General features: G+C 35.2%; 4 protein-coding genes across 4 annotated transcripts; all 4 read right to left on the bottom strand.

The window, feature by feature from the left end:
- Positions 1–1375: 1375 nt before the first annotated feature.
- Positions 1376–2384, bottom strand: LOC121321292 (olfactory receptor 1-like). Its single transcript, XM_041260190.1, has one exon. The coding sequence runs from the start codon at positions 2342–2344 to the stop codon at positions 1376–1378; it is 969 nt and encodes a 322-aa protein (XP_041116124.1). The 5' UTR covers positions 2345–2384.
- A 7037-nt stretch (positions 2385–9421) lies between these two features.
- Positions 9422–10431, bottom strand: LOC121321310 (olfactory receptor 1509-like). The gene has a single exon (XM_041260209.1). The coding sequence runs from the start codon at positions 10388–10390 to the stop codon at positions 9422–9424; it is 969 nt and encodes a 322-aa protein (XP_041116143.1). The 5' UTR covers positions 10391–10431.
- Positions 10432–13432: 3001 nt separating this feature from the next.
- On the bottom strand, positions 13433–14442 carry LOC121321303 (olfactory receptor 1509-like). The gene has a single exon (XM_041260202.1). The coding sequence runs from the start codon at positions 14399–14401 to the stop codon at positions 13433–13435; it is 969 nt and encodes a 322-aa protein (XP_041116136.1). The 5' UTR covers positions 14402–14442.
- A 6653-nt stretch (positions 14443–21095) lies between these two features.
- On the bottom strand, positions 21096–22064 carry LOC121321329 (olfactory receptor 1571-like). Its single transcript, XM_041260224.1, has one exon. The coding sequence runs from the start codon at positions 22062–22064 to the stop codon at positions 21096–21098; it is 969 nt and encodes a 322-aa protein (XP_041116158.1).
- Between the last annotated feature and the right edge of the window lie 286 nt (positions 22065–22350).

Here is a 22350-nt window from a genome sequence, read left to right as displayed (position 1 = left end):
GAGTGGGCAGCACCAATTGTACCGGTGGTCAAGTAAGACAAATCAATTAGAATATGTGGTGATTATAAAGTCACAGTCAACCAAGTTTCAAAACTGGACAATTATCCAGTTCCGAAAACTAAGGACTTGCTAGCAGTGTTAGGGGGAGGTCAGAAATTTACAAAGCTGGACATGTCTCAAGCATATCAACAGATGATATTGGATGAAGGTTCTAGGAAATTCACCATAATTAATACGCACAAAGGGCTTTATCAATATACCAGACTGCCTTATGGAGTTTCTTCAGCCCCAGACATTTTCCAACAAACAGTGGAAAGTCTGTTGCAGGGCATCCCACATGTGGTGGTTCACATTGATGATATACTTATCACAGGGAAAGATGATGCAAGTCACATGGATCACCTAGACACCTGGGACTAAGAGGGGAGGAGATGTAGTAATGTGGTTTAGTTCTAGTCAGGCAAGTGGCAGCTGCCTAGGGTCCTACTGTATAACGGGGAGCCTGTTGTTGTTTTGGCGCATTCAGTAGTAGACCACTAGTGGTTGTACAGCTCAGAATAAATCACACGGCCCTACTTGCAGTGTTTTTTTTTATTGCTTCAGACGTAAATGTGGGCAGGAAAGGGTTAGATATAACTAAATAAATATAACTAAATAAACTTCTTGCTGCCTCAAGAAACTGGTACAATAAAAATGATTCAATTCATCAAATACTCACTTAAATTTATTTCTTATATTACACATATACAGGAATACCAAGTTTCAAAATTTGTATTTTGCAAGAAGTTTTATAGCTCAAGAAATATAAAACAATATTACTGTCAGATGTTTACAGTATTGGTGAAAGGAACAACGATTCAATTGATTACAATTAAGTCAGTCACTGTTAAATAAAAACACTGTAGTTTGAGCCAAGAACTGTTACACTCACAAGTCATCACAGCATTACAGCCAATTCAACTCACACTCAGATTTCTACAGTATTTTATAATTTAAAGAACTGAACTTCAAATATTTGCTTTCTGTAAGTATTTCACAGTTTCAACTTGCTTCACACATGGAGTAAATTGCAATCAAAATAGATGGGTCTGTTAAAACATATGGTAAAATATAGGAGCTTTAGCAAACATGACTAAGACCCAAGGCAAATGAAAACTAACACAACAGGCTATCACTAATCATCACTCATTCCAGTTAGTGTATGTGAAGAACAAGAAAAGAAAAGGGTAGAATTACACAAGAACATCTGCAGTAGGGTCATTTATCCATTAACATTTTACAGTATATACCTGTATTTTATTACAATGTTTACATATATTGTAATATACAGTAATATGATAGAGAGATTAGGTGTACAAATTATGCCCTATTAAAATCAACTTTTTACCTGGAAAATTTTGTTTTTTTTATGCAACTTTTTAATCGCTTCCATTATTTCCTCAGTTTTCAGAGTGTAAATGATGGGGTTCAACAGGGGTGGAATGGTTGCAGACAGTGAGTTATTTAAGATTCTAGCATTGGGATGAATAGCAGAGACCATTGCTGCTGTATACGTCACTAATATTGGTATGAACAATATTGCTACCAAAATTAAATGGGAGGTACATGTTTTCAGAGCTTTTCTTCTACCCTCTGTAGATGTCATTTTAAAAAGTTGAAATAGAATGCATGCATATGACAATATAATGATGAGCATTGGTAAAATTAAAAATAACGCAATCAAGAGTACAGAAAAAATATAATTGGCTGATGTATCATTACAGGCCAGTTTGTAAACAGGTCCATGGTCACAAAAATAACTGTCAATCACTGTAGATTTACAGAAGGACAGCCGTGCAACTAAAAGGACCAGGACAAGCAACATAACTGAGAGAATTACCCAAATTACAGCTATAATTATAATCATTCTAGTGTTAGTATTAATTGTGTGATAATGCAATGGGAAACATATGGCAATTACTCTGTCATATGCCAACAGCACAAGAGAAAGGGACTGCAATCCATTAAAAAAATGCACAAAAAACATATTAGCTAGGCAGGCCTCGAACACAATAAACTGGGAGCTGAAAATGAATGTGTGAATTAGATTTGGGATTACCGCTGTACTACAACAGGTATCAACTACAGCTAAATGAAAAACAGCAACATATTTGGGGTTATGTAAACTTCGTTCTACACATATTAATAGCATTAGAAATGCATTGGCTAATATTGTTAAAACATAAACAACAGACAAGAACATAAAATAATAGTTTGCATACAACATATTAGAAAACCCATTAATATAAAACAGTGGTCTACCAGAGGTAACATTCACAGACATTGTTGTTGAATTGGGAGACATTGCAGAGTGAAAGATTCTTGAGTACCAGTATCTTCTCTTGCTCACCTAAAAATAAGAAAATGATTAAGAAGAAGCTGTTTCATTTCCAGGCTATTAACACTACACTAATGGAGTGATGAACAAATAGAAGCCCACATGTATGATTACTTAAACATATAATATAATGGTATCTACTGCATTTAAAGGAAAATTATCAGAACTTTTAAAGAAACATTAGAAAATGGATCAGAGATTTCCTTTAACCTGATTGGTCAATGCGAGGGTCTTACTCTCTGGTAAACGACCTTGAATGGTTAATCACTGTTTCAAATAAATCTGTAAGCAAATACGTAAATGCAGTATTTGTGTATTTTATCTTTTTTCTGCTTGAAGAAAAAAAAAATCTCTGTACACACCGTCTGAATGTTGTCTGTCACTAAGATTGCTTCATCGCTGTCCTATACGCTCAGTCTATCTTTTTAAATTGAGTACAGCAAATGAATACAGTTTAAAAGGCAATTGGGAATTGTGTTTGCTTTTAGCAGCAATGCACTAAGCACAGTAGCAACTCGTCTCCAGTTTCAATGACAAGTAGAAGAAATCCAACAACTGGATGCAGCTTGATTACTTTCAACAACTTTATTTCAGCAAATCACTGTAACAATACAGGAGGGTGCTCTCTGCACTAACAAACACAGGAAGGAGGCTTTGAATAAACTTTATGAATACACTGTGAACAAGTTCCTGAACAAACGGCATAATCAGCATTAACACACAGGCTACTAGATATTTTAAATTACTAATATAATTAATGTTCAGACCTAATGGTAACCTAAATACTGAACGTGCACTAAAAACCTGATTAGAAGATTTTGTTTTAGTATTGAGGTATTATTTAGGCTATTGGAATTATCCACAATGTGGCATAGTCCACTGCTGGGATGATGAAGCCTGAGTGAAGGCTACTCCAATCCATTTTCTTACCTTTCAGTAGCTTGAATGTATCACCACTGGCCACCTTCTATTCTGTTTAGGATATTTTTTTTTACTGGTGCTTTATACTTGAATGTATAATATGCAGCTATTTCAAAGACTACACTATAGTTGAAACGTTGAAGCCGTCTGTATCCTATCCATTCTGTATCCTGTCGATTGTTCCTTCTCTTTTTATTAAGTTTGTCTTGTTTTCCCACAGGAGTGTGAGCGGGGTGTTTGTAAAGGGTCATGCTGGTACTTATCATCCTCAAGAGTGATGACTGGTAAACTTAATGAACTGGTAGTATATCATTTGTACTATAGAGAGATAGAGCATCTCAGTGGATAAATTACAAGAAAACACACCTAATTGTGGCCACCTGGGTTTACAACAGATAACTGGAGCATTTTATTTTTCATCCTTGCTTTTTTTCTACTAAGCAAAGGCTATCCCTAGTACCACTGTATGTTCGGAATGTTTTCCAACACAGCATTCGATTCTAGAGGCTTAGATAGCACAAGGAAAGGTTTTAATGATTGAACTACATCGAGAATTCAGCCTTGCTAATTAGTCAGGGAAGTCTCTTGTGAAATACTGGAGAAGTAGATTGTATTACAATCGCGGCTTTGCTCTAATGCAGCTCTGTGCCCTTTCACATTTTTTTAATAGTTTTTTTTTTTACTGCATTATTAGTGTTCATGTTGTGTAATAGCATTTATTAAAACTATGTTTGATTGAACCAAAATGGCACTGACCAAACCCTTACAGGTGTTCTATGCTTTGAATACAATTTTCCAAACTAGCAAAATATAATACGATTTTGGGTTCCAAAAGTCGTTGCAAATGTAGTGCCTGGAGGTAAACTAGCTCCAGTCGATTGATCTCTTGAACTCGCTGAAGGTGTACGCAAGCAAGTCTTGGATTTATTGTGAAATTTTCAGGATCCCTTTGTTATACACTCGGAATTTCTACACATAGCCCTTTCCTGTACAATTATTAATCTCACACTTTAGCATACTCCTTCTCTCACTCCATCACACTCTGTCAGCTGCTCCAGCTCAACTAGTGCTCTGTTATCTGTGTGCAGAGTGAAGAAGGAGATAGACTCACAAAGAAGAGTGGTTACAAATACAACACTGTGCCAGAGCAAAGCTCTGCCCTTTTTAAATTGGCAGGGATGGGGTTAATTTCCCCTACCTGCCTGGGTTTATTATGTTCAGGTGGCTGGGGTTGATTAGGTTAATTAACGATCAATCAGCGCCCAGCCACCTGACATAAAAGGAGGCCTCTGCTTCTCATTTGGGAGGAGGGAGCTGAGGAAGCAGGTTGGTTTTGGTTGGTTTTGGTTGGTTTTGGTTGGTTTTGGTTGGTTTTGGTTGGTTTTGGTTGGTTTTGGTTGGTTTTGGTTGGTTTTGGTTGGTTTTCTAATTCCAGTGAAGGCATTGCCCAGCCTGGAAATCTTTATTTTTGTAAGTTTTGCTTTTTTTGTTTGGTTATTTTTTTAAACATCATTATTTTTGCCCTTGTGCCTTTTTATTTTGTGTTTATTTATAATAAAAGTATATTTTTTTTTAACTGCAGTCTGTCTCTGGGCCTCTTTCCACTCGCCAGCCTGCCACAAACACCTTGAAGGTGGAGTACAGCTTAATAAAAGGGTTCATTACACGGGCATGTCAGCATTTTCCATTACCTGGATTATTAACACTTTCCTTTACATTGCTAACCTGCAGTTTCTCTTTGCTACCCACCTTGTCAGGTTTTATTTAATGTTGTTGTATTTAAAAGAAACTATTAACTTTTCATATTTGTAGCAAGTGTTTTATGGGAGTCATATCCGCTGTTAGTGTATATACTATATGTCCACACTATTTTTTTTTTTTAAATAAATTTAAACTTATGTACAGTAAAGCCTATCACATCACCTCCTGAAAAATACAATACTCTGTATTAACCAACGGACCTCTGGCATTTACGCACACTGGCACAAATTGAATGGTACAGATGGAAACTGATCAATGCACATTTTATTATGGATATAAACAGAGGTGAAAGTAACTTTCATTTCTTACCGGTACTGTATAACTATATAATAGATTTTGGTGTCTGACCAAATTTATATCCGAGCTTTAGTTTTTCACTTAGTGAAACCAAACAACAAAGCGAGGTATTCATGTAGTTACTGTGCTGTTAAAAATGTGAAACACATTTTTTTTGCAGACCTTCAAAGCCAGATTATGTTGTCGGTGAGCTTACGCTGTTGTTGTTCTTGTTTCGGAATGCTGTTCTGTAAATTGACGAACACTGTATCACAGTGCTTTATTTTGCTGATTTTCTTACTTTGGTGTTTTAGGCACACTGATAGAAATAGTGTGTTTTTATTTAAATGTATATGGCGGGTCCGGAAGTTAGAATCCCCTCCTTAATTAAGACAATCTTGGAATGAAGAACAGCAGACACAGTGGGTGTGAGCTTTGAAACACACTTTAAAGTTATAAGTGGAAATTATAGGTGCGTTATTTAAACAGTTGTAGCAACACATGGGAAGTATAACATCATAGTTTTTAGATCCTTGCTACTTCATCTTTAATGTACATGTGACAGGATAGTATCAGTAAGGAGACTCAGAGTCAGGAAGTTGCAGTTAAAGTACTCTTGTGCATGTTTATTGACCCATAAACAATAAAAATCACAGGAACAAAATAAACAAGACACAAGGGCCAAAATAAAAGGCTCAAACAAAACAATAATTACACTTCCAACTTAAATTAAAAGTAATTAAATAATACACACAAAAGTGCACCATATGCATGTGCACGGCTTCTGCCCTGCCACGGTACTCTATATCTAGGGGTCTACCTAAATTGCGATTTTGCGGAAATTGGGAAATTGAGAGGTCACTCTTAATTGTACACATCAAATCGTATTGCACCAGCAGGGAGGAAACAATACGCTTCTCCAATATGACTGGAAATGACATATGTGAATAAACGTATGAGATAAGGTCATGTGAACACAATCCCTGCAAGACAGTGCAGTGCACGAGGGTCAACAGACGCTAAAGACAGAGAGAAGAAAAAAAAAGCCACTGCGGGTTCCAGAGCGAACGCCCTAGAGCTGGGAAGAATTTCCACGGATAAATATTGTGACTTGCTTCCTATGCATCGGGACACAGGACATTTGCTCAAAAATCAGGACTGTCCTGACCATATAGGGACTGTTAGCATTTATGCTGTTACCAATTACTGTATCACAAATTGTGTTGGATGAAGAGTCATACTTTGTCCTTGGGTAAGGATGTTTCAATGAGTTGGGGAGGATTTTTAAAGCCAGAGGTACTGTTGGCAATCAGACTTCTGACATGAAGGAGGGAAACACTGAACCTCTGAGCTGCGGAGGAAACAGGTCTGCTTGGGATGACAGATATTCAGATTTGAAATGTGTGGTAGGAGCTAGAACAGAAAAGCATACCCACAACCACATTAGGGAGCTTCTTCTGATGGATGCTTTCACACACACACACACACACACACACACACACACACACACACACACACACACATACCTTGATATGGCTACATAACTACGAACTCTAACAACAATGAAAACTGCCCATTCATCAGATGCTCAGAATTGTACATTAAAGTTTTGGCAATAAAAAATTCATTGACTGGTCATAAACCAATAATGAAAAATATTGGAGGCAGGTGACTTGCGCAGTCATGTGATCTACACTATTTAATTTGAAGGTTTGAATTTCCTGTGTCAATCTACATCTATTTACATGAGCCAAGATTGTCTAAACACTATTTTGTTATATTTGTTAGTAATTAATGTAATCTTTGTTGTTTTTTTTTTGTTTGTTTGTTTCGGTGACAGTAATACCAAGAAGTATGTTAAACAGAAAGGCAAAGAACAGATGTGCAGGTGTAGCTGTACCCACAGGTAATCAGAGACAGTCGATGTGCATTTCAGCTTCCAGATATTGGCTTTTAGATAGAAATAGATACTGTAAAAGGGGAAAGAGTGCTAGTGAGGATGATGATGTTAATTATGTACCATGACCGGAAAAGTAGGTGATACCAGTTTACTAGACAACTGAAGATGAAGATGAGCCCCTTTGTAATGCAATCCATGGTAAAGCAAAAAGCAAAACCCAACCTAAATGGTGCAAGAACGGGAAGTAAAGAAAAATAGAGCTTTAGCGTGAACAGTGGCTGAATTAGACATTGTGAGCACTGAATAAAAGGGCCAGCTGCCACCAACTCCACACAGTGAACTTACACCTTACCAGTGCTTGAAGCAAACATTTTCAGACAATCTTTTTGTTCAGTTAGCTGAACAAACAGATCTGTATTCTCTGCAATGCACTCGATCATCCATGAATGCAAATGCATAAAGTTGTTTGACAACAAATATGTGTGCCTGACCTTATCTTTCACTGAGAGCACGCCAGCTGAGATGTGAAACATTGCTCTGTTGGTAAAAACCGCAGGTACAGGTTCCAGAACCATCAGATGTGAAGCAGTGCAGTCAGCACATGGGAGGGGCACACATGCATGACGTGCTTGTAGAGCTCTACAGGATCAACTTCAGGTCAAAGAGGTACTAACTGTATATTGCATTTCATATTGTTAACACCTGTGTAATCTGTGCAGTCGGCACATGGGAGGAGCACTCTGACAGGGTACACCACACCACTGTGTGCATATGTATTATTATTATTATTATTATTATTATTATTATTATTATTATTATTATTATTATTATTATTATTTAAAATGTATTGTTTGTGTGTGAAAACATGCAGTTTTATTATTGTTGTTTGACAGTCTGGATGGGGTTAAAATGCCTTATCCAGATAAAATCATGAGAATGCGTGGTCAACAGCGAATGATTATTGACAAACTGGATGTTGACCATGCATATGAGAAACCCTGTGATTGGGGGATAAACTAGGTAACTGATAGCCAGTTAATCCCTCGGCCACAATATAAAAACAAGCAGCTTTGGCTGAATGGGGAGTGTGTTCAGTGTTTTGTTTCTTCTGTTTTGGCCACCGTACCATTTTGTTTCGAGTTCAGTGTTTGTTTCTGTTTAAGCCTTTTATTTTTCAATAAATCTGCGCACCAGTTCATTCATTCATTACTCCAGTGCTGACTGTTGTCTGTCTCCTCCCTGGTCTGACGTCACCCACCAAGGTAATCTGTGACAGGCACACAAGCATAACATGCTTGTAGAGCTGCACAGGATTAACTTCAGATCAAAGAGGTACGACCTGTATATCTTATTTCATATTGTTAACAGGTGTGTAGTAAGTGCACAGCTCGGAATAAATCACATGCCCCTACTTGCAGTGTTTTTGTTTTTGTAATTTTTTTTAATTGTTTCTGAAGTAAATGTGGGCAGGAAAGGGTTACATGCGAGGTCATGTTTTAAATGCTTTGTGCCGTGCATCTGCTGATGCAGTTTTTAACAATACAAATAATACAAAAAGGCAATGTTTTTTTGCATAATGGTATTGTTTTCTAATACAGTGTAAAGAATAAACTGTTTGCTGCCTCAGGAAAATGGTACAATAAAAATGAATTAAATTCATCAAATATTCACACAATTTTATTTTTAATATTACACATATACAGGTCTACCAAGTTTCATGAATGTGCATTATTAAATCAGTAGTTAAAATAAGAAGTTTTATAGCAATTCAACACACACAGATTTATACAGTATTCTAAAATTTAAAGAAATGAACTTCTAATATTTGCTATCTGTAAGTATTTCATATTTTCAACTTGCTTCACACATGGAGTAAATTGCAATCAATATAGATGTGTCTGTTAAAACATATTGTAAAATACAGGAGCTTCAGCCAACATGAGTAATACCCAAGGCAAATAAAAGCTAACATAACAGACTATCACAAATGATCACTCATTCCAGTTAGTGTATGTGAAGAACAAGAAAAGAAAAGGGTAGAATTACACAAGAACATCTGCAGTAGGGTCGCTGTATCCACTAACATTTTACAGTATATACCTGTATTTTATTACAATGTTTACATATATTGTAATATACAGTAATATGATACAGAGATTAGGTGTACAAATTATGCTCTATTAATATCAACTTTTTACCTGGAAAATTTTATTTCTTTTTAACACCTTTTTAATCGCTTCCATTATTTCCTCAGTTTTCAGAGTGTAAATGATGGGGTTCAACAGGGGTGGAATGGTAGCAGACAGTGAGTTATTTAAGATTCTAGCATTGGGATGAATAGCAGAGACAATTGCTGCTATATACGTAACTAATATTGGTATGAACAATATTGCTACCAAAATTAAATGGGAGGTACATGTTTTCAGAGCTTTTCTTCTACCCTCTGTAGATGTCATTTTAAAAAGTTGAAATAAAATGCATGCATATGACAATACAATGATGAGCATTGGTAAAATTAAAAATAATGAAATCAAGAATACAGCAAAAATATAATTGACTGATGTGTCATTACAGGCCAGTTTGTAAACAGGTCCATGATCACAAAAATAACTGTCAATCACTGTAGATTTACAGAAGGACAGTCGCGTAATTAAAAGAACCATGACAAGAAACATAACTGAGAAAAATACCCAAACTACAACTATAATTATAATCATTGTAATATTTGTATTAACTGTATGATAATGCAATGGGAAACATATGGCAATTACTCTGTCATATGCCAACAGCACAAGGGAAACTGACTGCAATCCATTAAAAAAATGCACAAAAAACATATTAGCTAGGCAGGCCTCGAACACAATAAACTGGGAGCTGAAAATGAATGTGTGAATTAGAAATGGGATTACAACTGTACTACAACAGGTATCAACTACAGCTAAATGAAAAACAGCAACATATTTGGGGTTATGTAAACTTCGTTCTATGCATATTATTATCATTATAAATGCATTGGCTAATATTGTTAAAACATAAACAACCGACAAGAACATGAAATAATAGTTTGCGTACAACATATTAGAAAACCCATTAATGTAAAACAGTGGTCTACCAGAGGTAACATTCAAAGACATTGTTGTTGAATTGGGAGACATTGCAGAGTGAAAGTTTCTTGAGTACCAGTATCTTCTCTTGCTCACCTAAAAATAAGAAAATGATTAAGAAGAAGCTGTTTCATTTCCAGGCTATTAATACCTCACTAATCAAGTGATGAACAAATAGAAGCCCACATGTATGATTACTTAAACATGTACATATTACAGCATGTATTGTAATGGTATCTACTGCATTTAAAGAAAAAGTATCAGAACTTTTAAAGGAACATTAGAAAATGGATTGAGATTTCCTTTAACCTGATTGGTCAATACAAGGGTCTTAATCACTAATAAATGACCTTGAATGTTTAGTCATTGTTTCAAATAAATCTACAGCAAATATTTAAATGCAATGTTTGTATATTTTCTCTTTTTTCTGCTTGAAGAAAAAAAAAATTCTGAATGTGGTCTGTCACTAAGATTGCTTCATTGCTATCCTTCACGCTCAATCTATCTTTTTAAATTGAGTACAGCAAATGAATAAAGTTTAAAAGCCATTTGGGAATTGTGTTTGCTTTTAGCAGAAATACAGTAACTTGTTTCCGGTTTCAATGACAAGCAAAAGAAATCCAACAATTGGATGCAGCTTGATTACTTTCAACAACTTTATCTCAGCATGTCACAGTAACAATACAGGAGGGTGCTCTCTGCACTAACAAAGCCAGGAAGGAAGCTTTGAATAAACTTTATGAACACACTGTGAACAATTTCCTGAACAAACAGCCTGATCAGCATTAACACACAGGCTACTAGATATTTTTAATTACTAATATAATACATGTTCAGACCTAATGGTAACCTAAACACTGAAACTTACACACAAACACGAACCTGCACTCAAAACCTAAATAGAAGATTTTCTTTGAGGTATTATTTAGGCTATCTGAAATATCTACAACGCGACATAGTCTACCGCTGAGACAGAGAAGCCTGAGTGAAGGCTATTCCAGACCGCGGACGGAATTCTGAGCAAACCGCATCACTCATGGAATAGTGAGAAAATAGTTTGCTTTTATTAGCAAAAAAAACTAGTGCTGCATAAAATCTAAAAAAAAAAAACAAGCAAACCGAAAAACCGTGAATGATATATTTTTTAACATATCTATTTTCTAATAGAACCCTCAAAAGGGGACTTTACCATCTAGTAAGGCCTTTCCCGTTATGTTAAGTTCCCTTGACTTCAGGAAATTAAACCAGACAGTAAAGCCCTCATCTTGTTTTATTGCTTAACTAACGAAGCTTTTAAAATCAATTTTCTTACCTCTCAGTAGCTTGAATGTATTATCACTGGTCCCCTTATATTCTGTTTAGGATATTATGTTCTTTACTGGTATTGTATACTTGAATGTGTAATATGCAGATATTTCAAAGACTGCACTATAGTTGAAATGTTGACGCCGTCTGCATCCTTTCGATTGTTCATTCTCTTTTTATTAAGTTTCTCTTGTTTTCCCACAGGGGTGTGAGTGGGGTGTTTGTAAAGAATCATGCTGATATTTCCCATCCTCCAGAGTGACGACTGGTAAATGTTAATGAACGGTTAGTATGTCATTTGTACTACTGAGAGATAGAGTCTCAGTGGATAAATTACAAGAAAACATACCTAAAAAACGTACCTAATTATAACTGGAGCATTTTATTTTTCAGCTTTGCTTTTTATCTACTAAGCAAAGGCTATCCCTAGTACCACTGCATATTCTATATATTTTCTAACACAACATTTGATTCTATAGGCTTACATAGCACAAGGAAAGGCATTAATGATTGAACTACATGGAGGGTTCAGTCTTGCTAATTACATCGTAGTGTTTTTATCTACAACAGTCTGAAGGTGTATGTTGACAATGTACTATATTTGTAATTTATATTCATAAGTAAAACTAATTAAAATGTTTTGAGATTTGTCAGGATAGTCTTTTGTGAATGCCTGAGAAGTAAAAAAAGAAAAATACATTCATGGTTCTGAAGCAGCTCTGTGCCCTTTCACTATTTTTTTTTTTTCTTTTTTTTACTAGCCCCTGCATTATTTGTGTTCATGTTGTGTCATAGCATTTTTTCAACTATGTTTAATTAAACCAAAATGGTACTGACCAACCCCTTACAGGCATACTATTGCTTTGAACTAGGAACAATTCCACAAGCATAACATGCTTGTAGAGCTGCACAGGATTAACTTCAGATCAAAGAGGTACGACCTGTATATCTTATTTCATATTGTTAACAGGTGTGTAGTAAGTGCACAGCTCGGAATAAATCACATGCCCCTACTTGCAGTGTTTTTGTTTTTGTAATTTTTTTTAATTGTTTCTGAAGTAAATGTGGGCAGGAAAGGGTTACATGCGAGGTCATGTTTTAAATGCTTTGTGCCGTGCATCTGCTGATGCAGTTTTTAACAATACAAATAATACAAAAAGGCAATGTTTTTTTGCATAATGGTATTGTTTTCTAATACAGTGTAAAGAATAAACTGTTTGCTGCCTCAGGAAAATGGTACAATAAAAATGAATTAAATTCATCAAATATTCACACAATTTTATTTTTAATATTACACATATACAGGTCTACCAAGTTTCATGAATGTGCATTATTAAATCAGTAGTTAAAATAAGAAGTTTTATAGCAATTCAACACACACAGATTTATACAGTATTCTAAAATTTAAAGAAATGAACTTCTAATATTTGCTATCTGTAAGTATTTCATATTTTCAACTTGCTTCACACATGGAGTAAATTGCAATCAATATAGATGTGTCTGTTAAAACATATTGTAAAATACAGGAGCTTCAGCCAACATGAGTAATACCCAAGGCAAATAAAAGCTAACATAACAGACTATCACAAATGATCACTCATTCCAGTTAGTGTATGTGAAGAACAAGAAAAGAAAAGGGTAGAATTACACAAGAACATCTGCAGTAGGGTCGCTGTATCCACTAACATTTTACAGTATATACCTGTATTTTATTACAATGTTTACATATATTGTAATATACAGTAATATGATACAGAGATTAGGTGTACAAATTATGCTCTATTAATATCAACTTTTTACCTGGAAAATTTTATTTCTTTTTAACACCTTTTTAATCGCTTCCATTATTTCCTCAGTTTTCAGAGTGTAAATGATGGGGTTCAACAGGGGTGGAATGGTAGCAGACAGTGAGTTATTTAAGATTCTAGCATTGGGATGAATAGCAGAGACAATTGCTGCTATATACGTAACTAATATTGGTATGAACAATATTGCTACCAAAATTAAATGGGAGGTACATGTTTTCAGAGCTTTTCTTCTACCCTCTGTAGATGTCATTTTAAAAAGTTGAAATAAAATGCATGCATATGACAATACAATGATGAGCATTGGTAAAATTAAAAATAATGAAATCAAGAATACAGCAAAAATATAATTGACTGATGTGTCATTACAGGCCAGTTTGTAAACAGGTCCATGATCACAAAAATAACTGTCAATCACTGTAGATTTACAGAAGGACAGTCGCGTAATTAAAAGAACCATGACAAGAAACATAACTGAGAAAAATACCCAAACTACAACTATAATTATAATCATTGTAATATTTGTATTAACTGTATGATAATGCAATGGGAAACATATGGCAATTACTCTGTCATATGCCAACAGCACAAGGGAAACTGACTGCAATCCATTAAAAAAATGCACAAAAAACATATTAGCTAGGCAGGCCTCGAACACAATAAACTGGGAGCTGAAAATGAATGTGTGAATTAGAAATGGGATTACAACTGTACTACAACAGGTATCAACTACAGCTAAATGAAAAACAGCAACATATTTGGGGTTATGTAAACTTCGTTCTATGCATATTATTATCATTATAAATGCATTGGCTAATATTGTTAAAACATAAACAACCGACAAGAACATGAAATAATAGTTTGCGTACAACATATTAGAAAACCCATTAATGTAAAACAGTGGTCTACCAGAGGTAACATTCAAAGACATTGTTGTTGAATTGGGAGACATTGCAGAGTGAAAGTTTCTTGAGTACCAGTATCTTCTCTTGCTCACCTAAAAATAAGAAAATGATTAAGAAGAAGCTGTTTCATTTCCAGGCTATTAATACCTCACTAATCAAGTGATGAACAAATAGAAGCCCACATGTATGATTACTTAAACATGTACATATTACAGCATGTATTGTAATGGTATCTACTGCATTTAAAGAAAAAGTATCAGAACTTTTAAAGGAACATTAGAAAATGGATTGAGATTTCCTTTAACCTGATTGGTCAATACAAGGGTCTTAATCACTAATAAATGACCTTGAATGTTTAGTCATTGTTTCAAATAAATCTACAGCAAATATTTAAATGCAATGTTTGTATATTTTCTCTTTTTTCTGCTTGAAGAAAAAAAAAATTCTGAATGTGGTCTGTCACTAAGATTGCTTCATTGCTATCCTTCACGCTCAATCTATCTTTTTAAATTGAGTACAGCAAATGAATAAAGTTTAAAAGCCATTTGGGAATTGTGTTTGCTTTTAGCAGAAATACAGTAACTTGTTTCCGGTTTCAATGACAAGCAAAAGAAATCCAACAATTGGATGCAGCTTGATTACTTTCAACAACTTTATCTCAGCATGTCACAGTAACAATACAGGAGGGTGCTCTCTGCACTAACAAAGCCAGGAAGGAAGCTTTGAATAAACTTTATGAAACACACTGTGAACAATTTACTGAACAAACAGCACAATCAGCATTAACACGTGTAGGCTACTAGATATTTTTAATTACTAATATAATACATGTTCAGACCTAATGGTAACCTAAACACTGAAACTTACACACAAACACGAACCTGCACTCAAAACCTAAATAGAAGATTTTCTTTGAGGTATTATTTAGGCTATCTGAAATATCTACAACTCGACATAGTCTACCGCTGAGACAGAGAAGCCTGAGTGAAGGCTATTCCAGACCGCGGACGGAATTCTGAGCAAACCGCATCACTCATGGAATAGTGAGAAAATAGTTTGCTTTTATTAGCAAAAAAAACTAGTGCTGCATAAAATCACAAAAAAAAAAAAACAAGCAAACCGAAAAACCGTGAATGATATATTTTTTAACATATCTATTTTCTAATAGAACCCTCAAAAGGGGACTTTACCATCTAGTAAGGCCTTTCCCGTTATGTTAAGTTCCCTTGACTTCAGGAAATTAAACCAGACAGTAAAGCCCTCATCTTGTTTTATTGCTTAACTAACGAAGCTTTCAAAATCAATTTTCTTACCTCTCAGTAGCTTGAATGTATTATCACTGGTCCCCTTATATTCTGTTTAGGATATTTTGTTCTTTACTGGTATTGTATACTTGAATGTGTAATATGCAGATATTTCAAAGACTGCACTATAGTTGAAATGTTGACGCCGTCTGCATCCTTTCGATTGTTCATTCTCTTTTTATTAAGTTTCTCTTGTTTTCCCACAGGGGTGTGAGTGGGGTGTTTGTAAAGAATCATGCTGATATTTCCCATCCTCCAGAGTGACGACTGGTAAATGTTAATGAACGGTTAGTATGTCATTTGTACTACTGAGAGATAGAGTCTCAGTGGATAAATTACAAGAAAACATACCTAAAAAACGTACCTAATTATAATTGGAGCATTTTATTTTTCAGCTTTGCTTTTTATCTACTAAGCAAAGGCTATCCCTAGTATCACTGCATATTCTATATATTTTCTAACACAACATTTGATTCTATAGGCTTACATAGCACAAGGAAAGGCATTAATGATTGAACTACATGGAGAGTTGAGCCTTGCTAATTACATCGTAGTGTTTTTATCTACAACAGTCTGAAGGTGTATGTTGACAATGTACTATATTTGTAATTTATATTCATAAGTAAAACTAATTAAAATGTTTTGAGATTTGTCAGGAAAGTCTTTTGTGAATGCCTGAGAAGTAAAAAAAGAAAAATACAGTCATGGTTCTGAAGCAGCTCTGTGCCCTTTCACTATTTTTTTTTTTTCTTTTTTTTACTAGCCCCTGCATTATTTGTGTTCATGTTGTGTCATAGCATTTTTTACAACTATGTTTAATTAAACCAAAATGGTACTGACCAACCCCTTACAGGCATACTATTGCTTTGAACTAGGAACAATTCAGTAATTGATAACACTATGTAACACAATTTTTGTTCCTGGGTAGTAAGTATTATTTCCTAATTGCTTATGCCTGAAAAGTATAGAAAATGGCTATTATTCCCCACAAACTTTGATTTTGTGACCAGGACAGTGATATTTCAAAATATCACTATTTCCAATGGGAAAACGGGCAAATGTGTGTCTTTTTGTTCACATAAAGTCAGAAAAAAACAACATATGAATCCAAATTAACATGTATTTATACTAAAGTAATAAAAAAATGACTACAAAAGATTTAGAAGTGAGTAGTTTTTCGAGATTTACGATTATACTGTATTTACAGTATAATCGTAAATCTCGAAAAACTACTCACTTCACAGTTCTGATCCCTCTATCTACAGGGATGATTCCTCGCTTGCTACTGCATAAAGTATATCTGCAGCTGCTGCGTCTTTCCTATGGAAACTCCCTATTTTACGGGACCAGTTTTCTCGTGCCTTATCCACTATCACATCCATTGGGAAAGCAGTGTTCACAACCAAACTGGCTAACTCTCCAATCACTGGATGCAAGCTTTTGAAATACAACTTTCTAAACTGTATCATTTTATCAGGATCCTCACCTGGACCACAACCTGCTTTGTATGTGCACTTAAGCTTATTGTAAAAATCATGAGGATCTTCCTTTTCCCTACATTTCATGTTGTAAGCCCCAGTTAGAGCTACATCTGGGTTGGCAAAAGGGGAGTATCTCTATATTGCGGCATTACCTGTGGGCCCAGTATACTGCCAAGATTTGACCATTAAGCTTTCAAAAGTAAAAAACGTTTCCCTAAATATTGGTTAAAGCCTATAAAATATATTTTATCTATGGATGCATTTCCCCAGTCCTGGGAAAGCTGGCTTCCCATTAACCAGGTATGCTGCACTTTTACTTTGCCTGGATAACCTTCGCTTGCTGCAGAAACATTTCCCATTACCCGTTGTTATCATTTGTCTTAGGAGGTGAAGGTGCATAAAAGCCCAAAAAGCAGAAAGGCGTTGCAGCAAGTCTCTGATTTATTGTGAAATCTCAAGGATCCCTTTGTAAGACATAACTCTAGACAGGTTAGTTTCAGACATTCATATCTATAACCCTTTCCTGCTTCTTTTACCAGCTTTCAAATACAGTTATTAATGTTCACACTTTAACCCTATTCTTTCTCTCACTAGTGCTCTGTTGTCTGTGTGCAGAGTGAAGGAGGAGCTACACTTGCAGAGACTTCCCATTACCCAGTAATGCTGCACTTTTCCTTTGCTACAGAAACATTTCCCATTGTAAGGGTTTGTCTTAGCTGAATACTGGCATGACTGCATTTTCCATTACTTGTATTACATTTCCTTTATATTGATAAGCTGCACTTTCCCTTTGTCATGCTTTATTTAATGTTGTTTTATTTATAAATAACAATTAATTTATCACTTTAGTAGCAAGCATTAGGGATGAAAGAAATATCCGCTGGTAGTATATATATATATCCAAAGCAAGTTTTTTTTTTTTTTTCAATATAGCAAGAACAGATTCAGTTGCATACAAAAAGCAGGTGCTAGATAGGTCAGGAAGGGTATTGCTGCAGACCCAGAGGCTTTCGGAAAAAAAGGTGCGTTGTGTAATGCAGTTTCACCTTTTACATGCTAGCTGTAACTAAGTTAATGTAAAACCAAACAACAAAGTGAGGGATTAATGTAGTTACTGTACTATTAAAAAGGTGAAACACATTTTCTTCGCTGACCTCCAAAGCTATATTGTGTTGTGGGTGTGCTTTCGTGGTTGAAAACTGTTAGCTTATTTTGGCACGGGCTAAGAAAGCACGATAAGAACCGTTTTTGGAATGCTGTTCTGTAAATTGCCAAATGCTGTATTACAGTGCTTTGTTTTGCAATCATTTTTGAATTTTTCTTTGTATACGTGCAGTACCATACACAAGTACCTGATTGTGACAGGGAAGAAACCCTGCACGTGGAAATAGGGTATTTTTATTTAAATTTAGTTTATGCTACATATTGCAGGGCTGGGAGTTAGAATCGCTTCCCTAATTAAGAGTGCAAAGTGGCCAGATGTTATGTTGATTCGATACCTGTCAAGCTGCATGTTGATTGGTTACACCGCGTGTGAACAGGAGCAGTTTAAAGTTTTGGGAAGAAAAATAAATAAATAAAATAACTAGAGTTGCCAGCAACTTTACAGCTACAGTACCAGTACCAGTACCAGTACCAAACACTGCAGTAGATAGTGCGGAATGCCATTTTACATTTGATCTGCCCTAGAAGATTGGCTGTACCTCCTCTACACTCCCCTGCCTCCATAGCCTGCTCCTTCTCCAGTGCCTGATGGCGAAACTAACAGTAAATAATAATGATATTAAGTAATGCAGCAAATAATAGTCCCATTTTTATTATACACCCACACAAAACACAAAACACATACACAAGTCTGTTAGTGCGTGAATCAGTGCTAGTGGTGCAAATACAGTTTATTGTGATACAGTGCAGTGATGCTCCAGGTTTTTGCTGGCCTATGGTGACAGCTCCAGTATCGTATTTAGTCGTCAGTAATACATAACACAAGACAATTACAGACAAACAAAACCAAACACTCACAAATGTTTTTTATTCCTCACGGGGTCTCTCACAGTCCTTACAGTTCAAAATGCTTTTAAAGCAAACGAAGGAACAAATACATCGTTTCGTCCCCTATTTATACCGTCACTCATGACCCCTAGGTAAACGATTTCAGCCGCTCCTGTAATCCGCGGCTGCCACATTATTTACCTTTCGGGTCAGTGAGTTAGTGTACCGAAGCTCTGTCGCTTTTCTACATGACCGACTTCCTTTTAACCCTTGGAACGAAGTGTCAGGTCAAGTAGGTCAAGAGTATTCTGTTCCAGTTACTTAGTGCCCTCACAAGTCAGGAGGGAGATTTACCACAGAGAATCATTGGCTTTCTGTCACAGGATGTCAGGACTGCCCAGTCTCTGACAACCTTCCTGCGCCTCCTCAAGACACACCTCTTCAGACAACACCTGTAAAACTCAACTCTTCCGTTCTGGACAATATATCACTCTGCCTTCAATGAACTTTAACTTGCACTTATCTGCTCCCTATTTTACTGTATTTAATCCTGCACTTAACCCAATCTGTAATATTTTGTATTTCACTTGCACTCGTGTCTAACCCTGACCTAACTATCAACACTGTTATCTGCTCTTGAATGTCCCCAATATCAAATCGTACTGTGTTTTGTATGTGCTCTTATTAAGACTGAAGTCATTGTATTTTGTATCTTGCTCTTAGTTGTACTATAATTCTTGATATGTATTTTATTTTTTATACAACTGTAAATTGCTCTGGGTAAGAATATCTGCTAAGAAACAAATAATAATAATAATAATAATAATAATAATAATAATAATAATAATAATAATAATAATAATAATAATAATAATAATAATAATAGGCTTCCCAAGCCAGCTTGGAAGCCTAAAAAAATATGTACAAATACAATAGGCTTCCCAAGCCAACTAGCTCAGTGCCAGTCAGAAATTTTGGCAAGCTGTAGCAACAACAGATCGGTTTTATAGAGCAGTTTCAATTCAAAATACTGCATTAGTTCATTATCTCACTATAATTTAAACACCATAGCAACCATCACCTTATCTACTCACTGTCAGGAGTTATAAAAGCTAACTTTACATTTAACCTTAAGGAGAAGTCAACGGTCACAATCAAGGTAATTTTTGAATAGAGCATATATGACTTCCTAAATGTGTTGTTAGTAACCATTAACCTATATCCACTCTGTAAGGAGTTATAAGCTAGTTTTACATTTGACTGAAGATTTTGAAAGGTTTTTAAAGAAATGTGCCAGGTGGCTATGTTGGTTTACGCACAAACACCATTTTTGAAAGAAAATGATTGTATTGACACAGGGATGATGCTTATCAACTTTGGAGTTAATCAAAGGAACCTTTTTTTCAACTGAAGTGGTTTTAAATTTAAGAAGAAAATGTAGGCCTGGCGGCCATTTTGTTTTACAAAAGAACACCATGTTGCCCTGTTTGAATTCTATTGTCCCAGGAATGATGCCTACCAAGTTCAGAGTTAGTTGGTTAAACAGTTTACAAACAGAAGCAGTTTGGTGTTTGGGCACATTTTTGGCCGATTTGTTGGCAGTCATTTTGATAGTAAAATTTATTGCAGCTAGTTCTGACATATGCCTAGTTTCAGATTAATCACTTCAACCGGTTCCAAAGAAGAAGTGCATTTTTTAAATTTGCATCTGAATTTTATTCAACCCAGGATGATACCTGCCAAGTTAGCTGTTGATTGGTTACACAGCGTTCGAGCAGGAGCAGTTTGATGTCTTGGGAAGAATAAAAAATAAATAAAAATAACAAGAATAATAAAAAATCTTTACAATAACAATAGGCTTCCCACTCCATCTTTAATGTGCATTATTCAAATAATTAATTTACTTTCGCATTTCATTGTAAATACAATCCTCCAGAATACTTTAATAAAAAATAAAAAAAGTTTTATTTTGCTTGAAAAATTCTGTTTCTTCTGTAAAGCCTTTTAAACGATTCCATTATTTCTTCAGTTTTTAGAGAATATATAATGGGGTTTAGGAGAGGTGGAATGGAAGCTGACAATAAATAATTTAAGATTCTGGTGTTTGAATTAGTCTCAGAGACCATTGATTGTATGTACGTCGCTAATAATGGTATATAATATATTGCCACCAACATTAAATGTGAAGTGCATGTTTTAAATGCTTTGCACCGACCGTCTGCTGTTGCAGTTTTTAACAGTGCAAATATTATGCAAACATATGACAATGTAATCAAAATCAGAGGAGCAAAAAGCCCTATTGTCATACTGATTCTGGCCATTATAAAATTTGGAAAAGTGTCATTACAGGCCAGGTGGTAGACAGGTCCATGGTCACAAAAAAAACTTGTTATCACAGTGGATTTACAGAAGGACAGACGATGAACTAGAAGTACAAGTACAATCACAGCAACTGTTGTAAATACCCACACTACTGCAACAACAACACCCATCCTTGTATTAGTATTAATTACATGATATTGCAGTGGAAAGCAGATAGCAATTAATCTGTCATAGGCTAATATTACAAGAGAAAATGATTGCAAACAAATAAAAAAAAACACAAAATACATGTGAGCCAAACAGGTTTCATAATTAATAAATTGGGAACCTAAAATAAGTGTTTCAATTAATTTGGGAATGATTGTTGTACTGGCACACACATCAACAACAGCTACATGAAAAACAGCAACATATTTTGGGGTATGAAGACGTTGCTCAACACATATTATTAAAATAATGAAAGAATTAGCTATCACTGTTAAAATATAAACAGCAGATAATAAAACACAATAGTATTCTATATATGGTATGTTGGAAAAACCAGTTATATAAAATCCCAAAGGACGAACATAAGTATCATTTAAAGAACTTGTTGAATTCTGAGAAAGCATTGCAGTGTGTTTCTTTCTTCAGTGACCTATAAAAGTAATAAAAAGAATTATACTTCAGAAATATCTGTCATGCAATACTTTAACAAAGTCATTGGCACACATGAATTTACTTGTGTTATCAAAGGCTAAATTTACAATTAATCTGTGCAAGTCAAAATGGAACATATGATTCCCATAATACAGTACGGGGTACATTCTATTTTGGCTTAATCAGCTTACTGTGCAATACACAATGTCCTATTGTAGGAACAGAAAGAAATGCCATTCCAAATCCTTATAAAGACTG

Source organism: Polyodon spathula, chromosome 9, assembly GCF_017654505.1.
Source record: "Polyodon spathula isolate WHYD16114869_AA chromosome 9, ASM1765450v1, whole genome shotgun sequence".
NCBI lineage: Eukaryota > Metazoa > Chordata > Actinopteri > Acipenseriformes > Polyodontidae > Polyodon > Polyodon spathula.
This window is presented reverse-complemented; position numbering and strand designations above follow the sequence as displayed.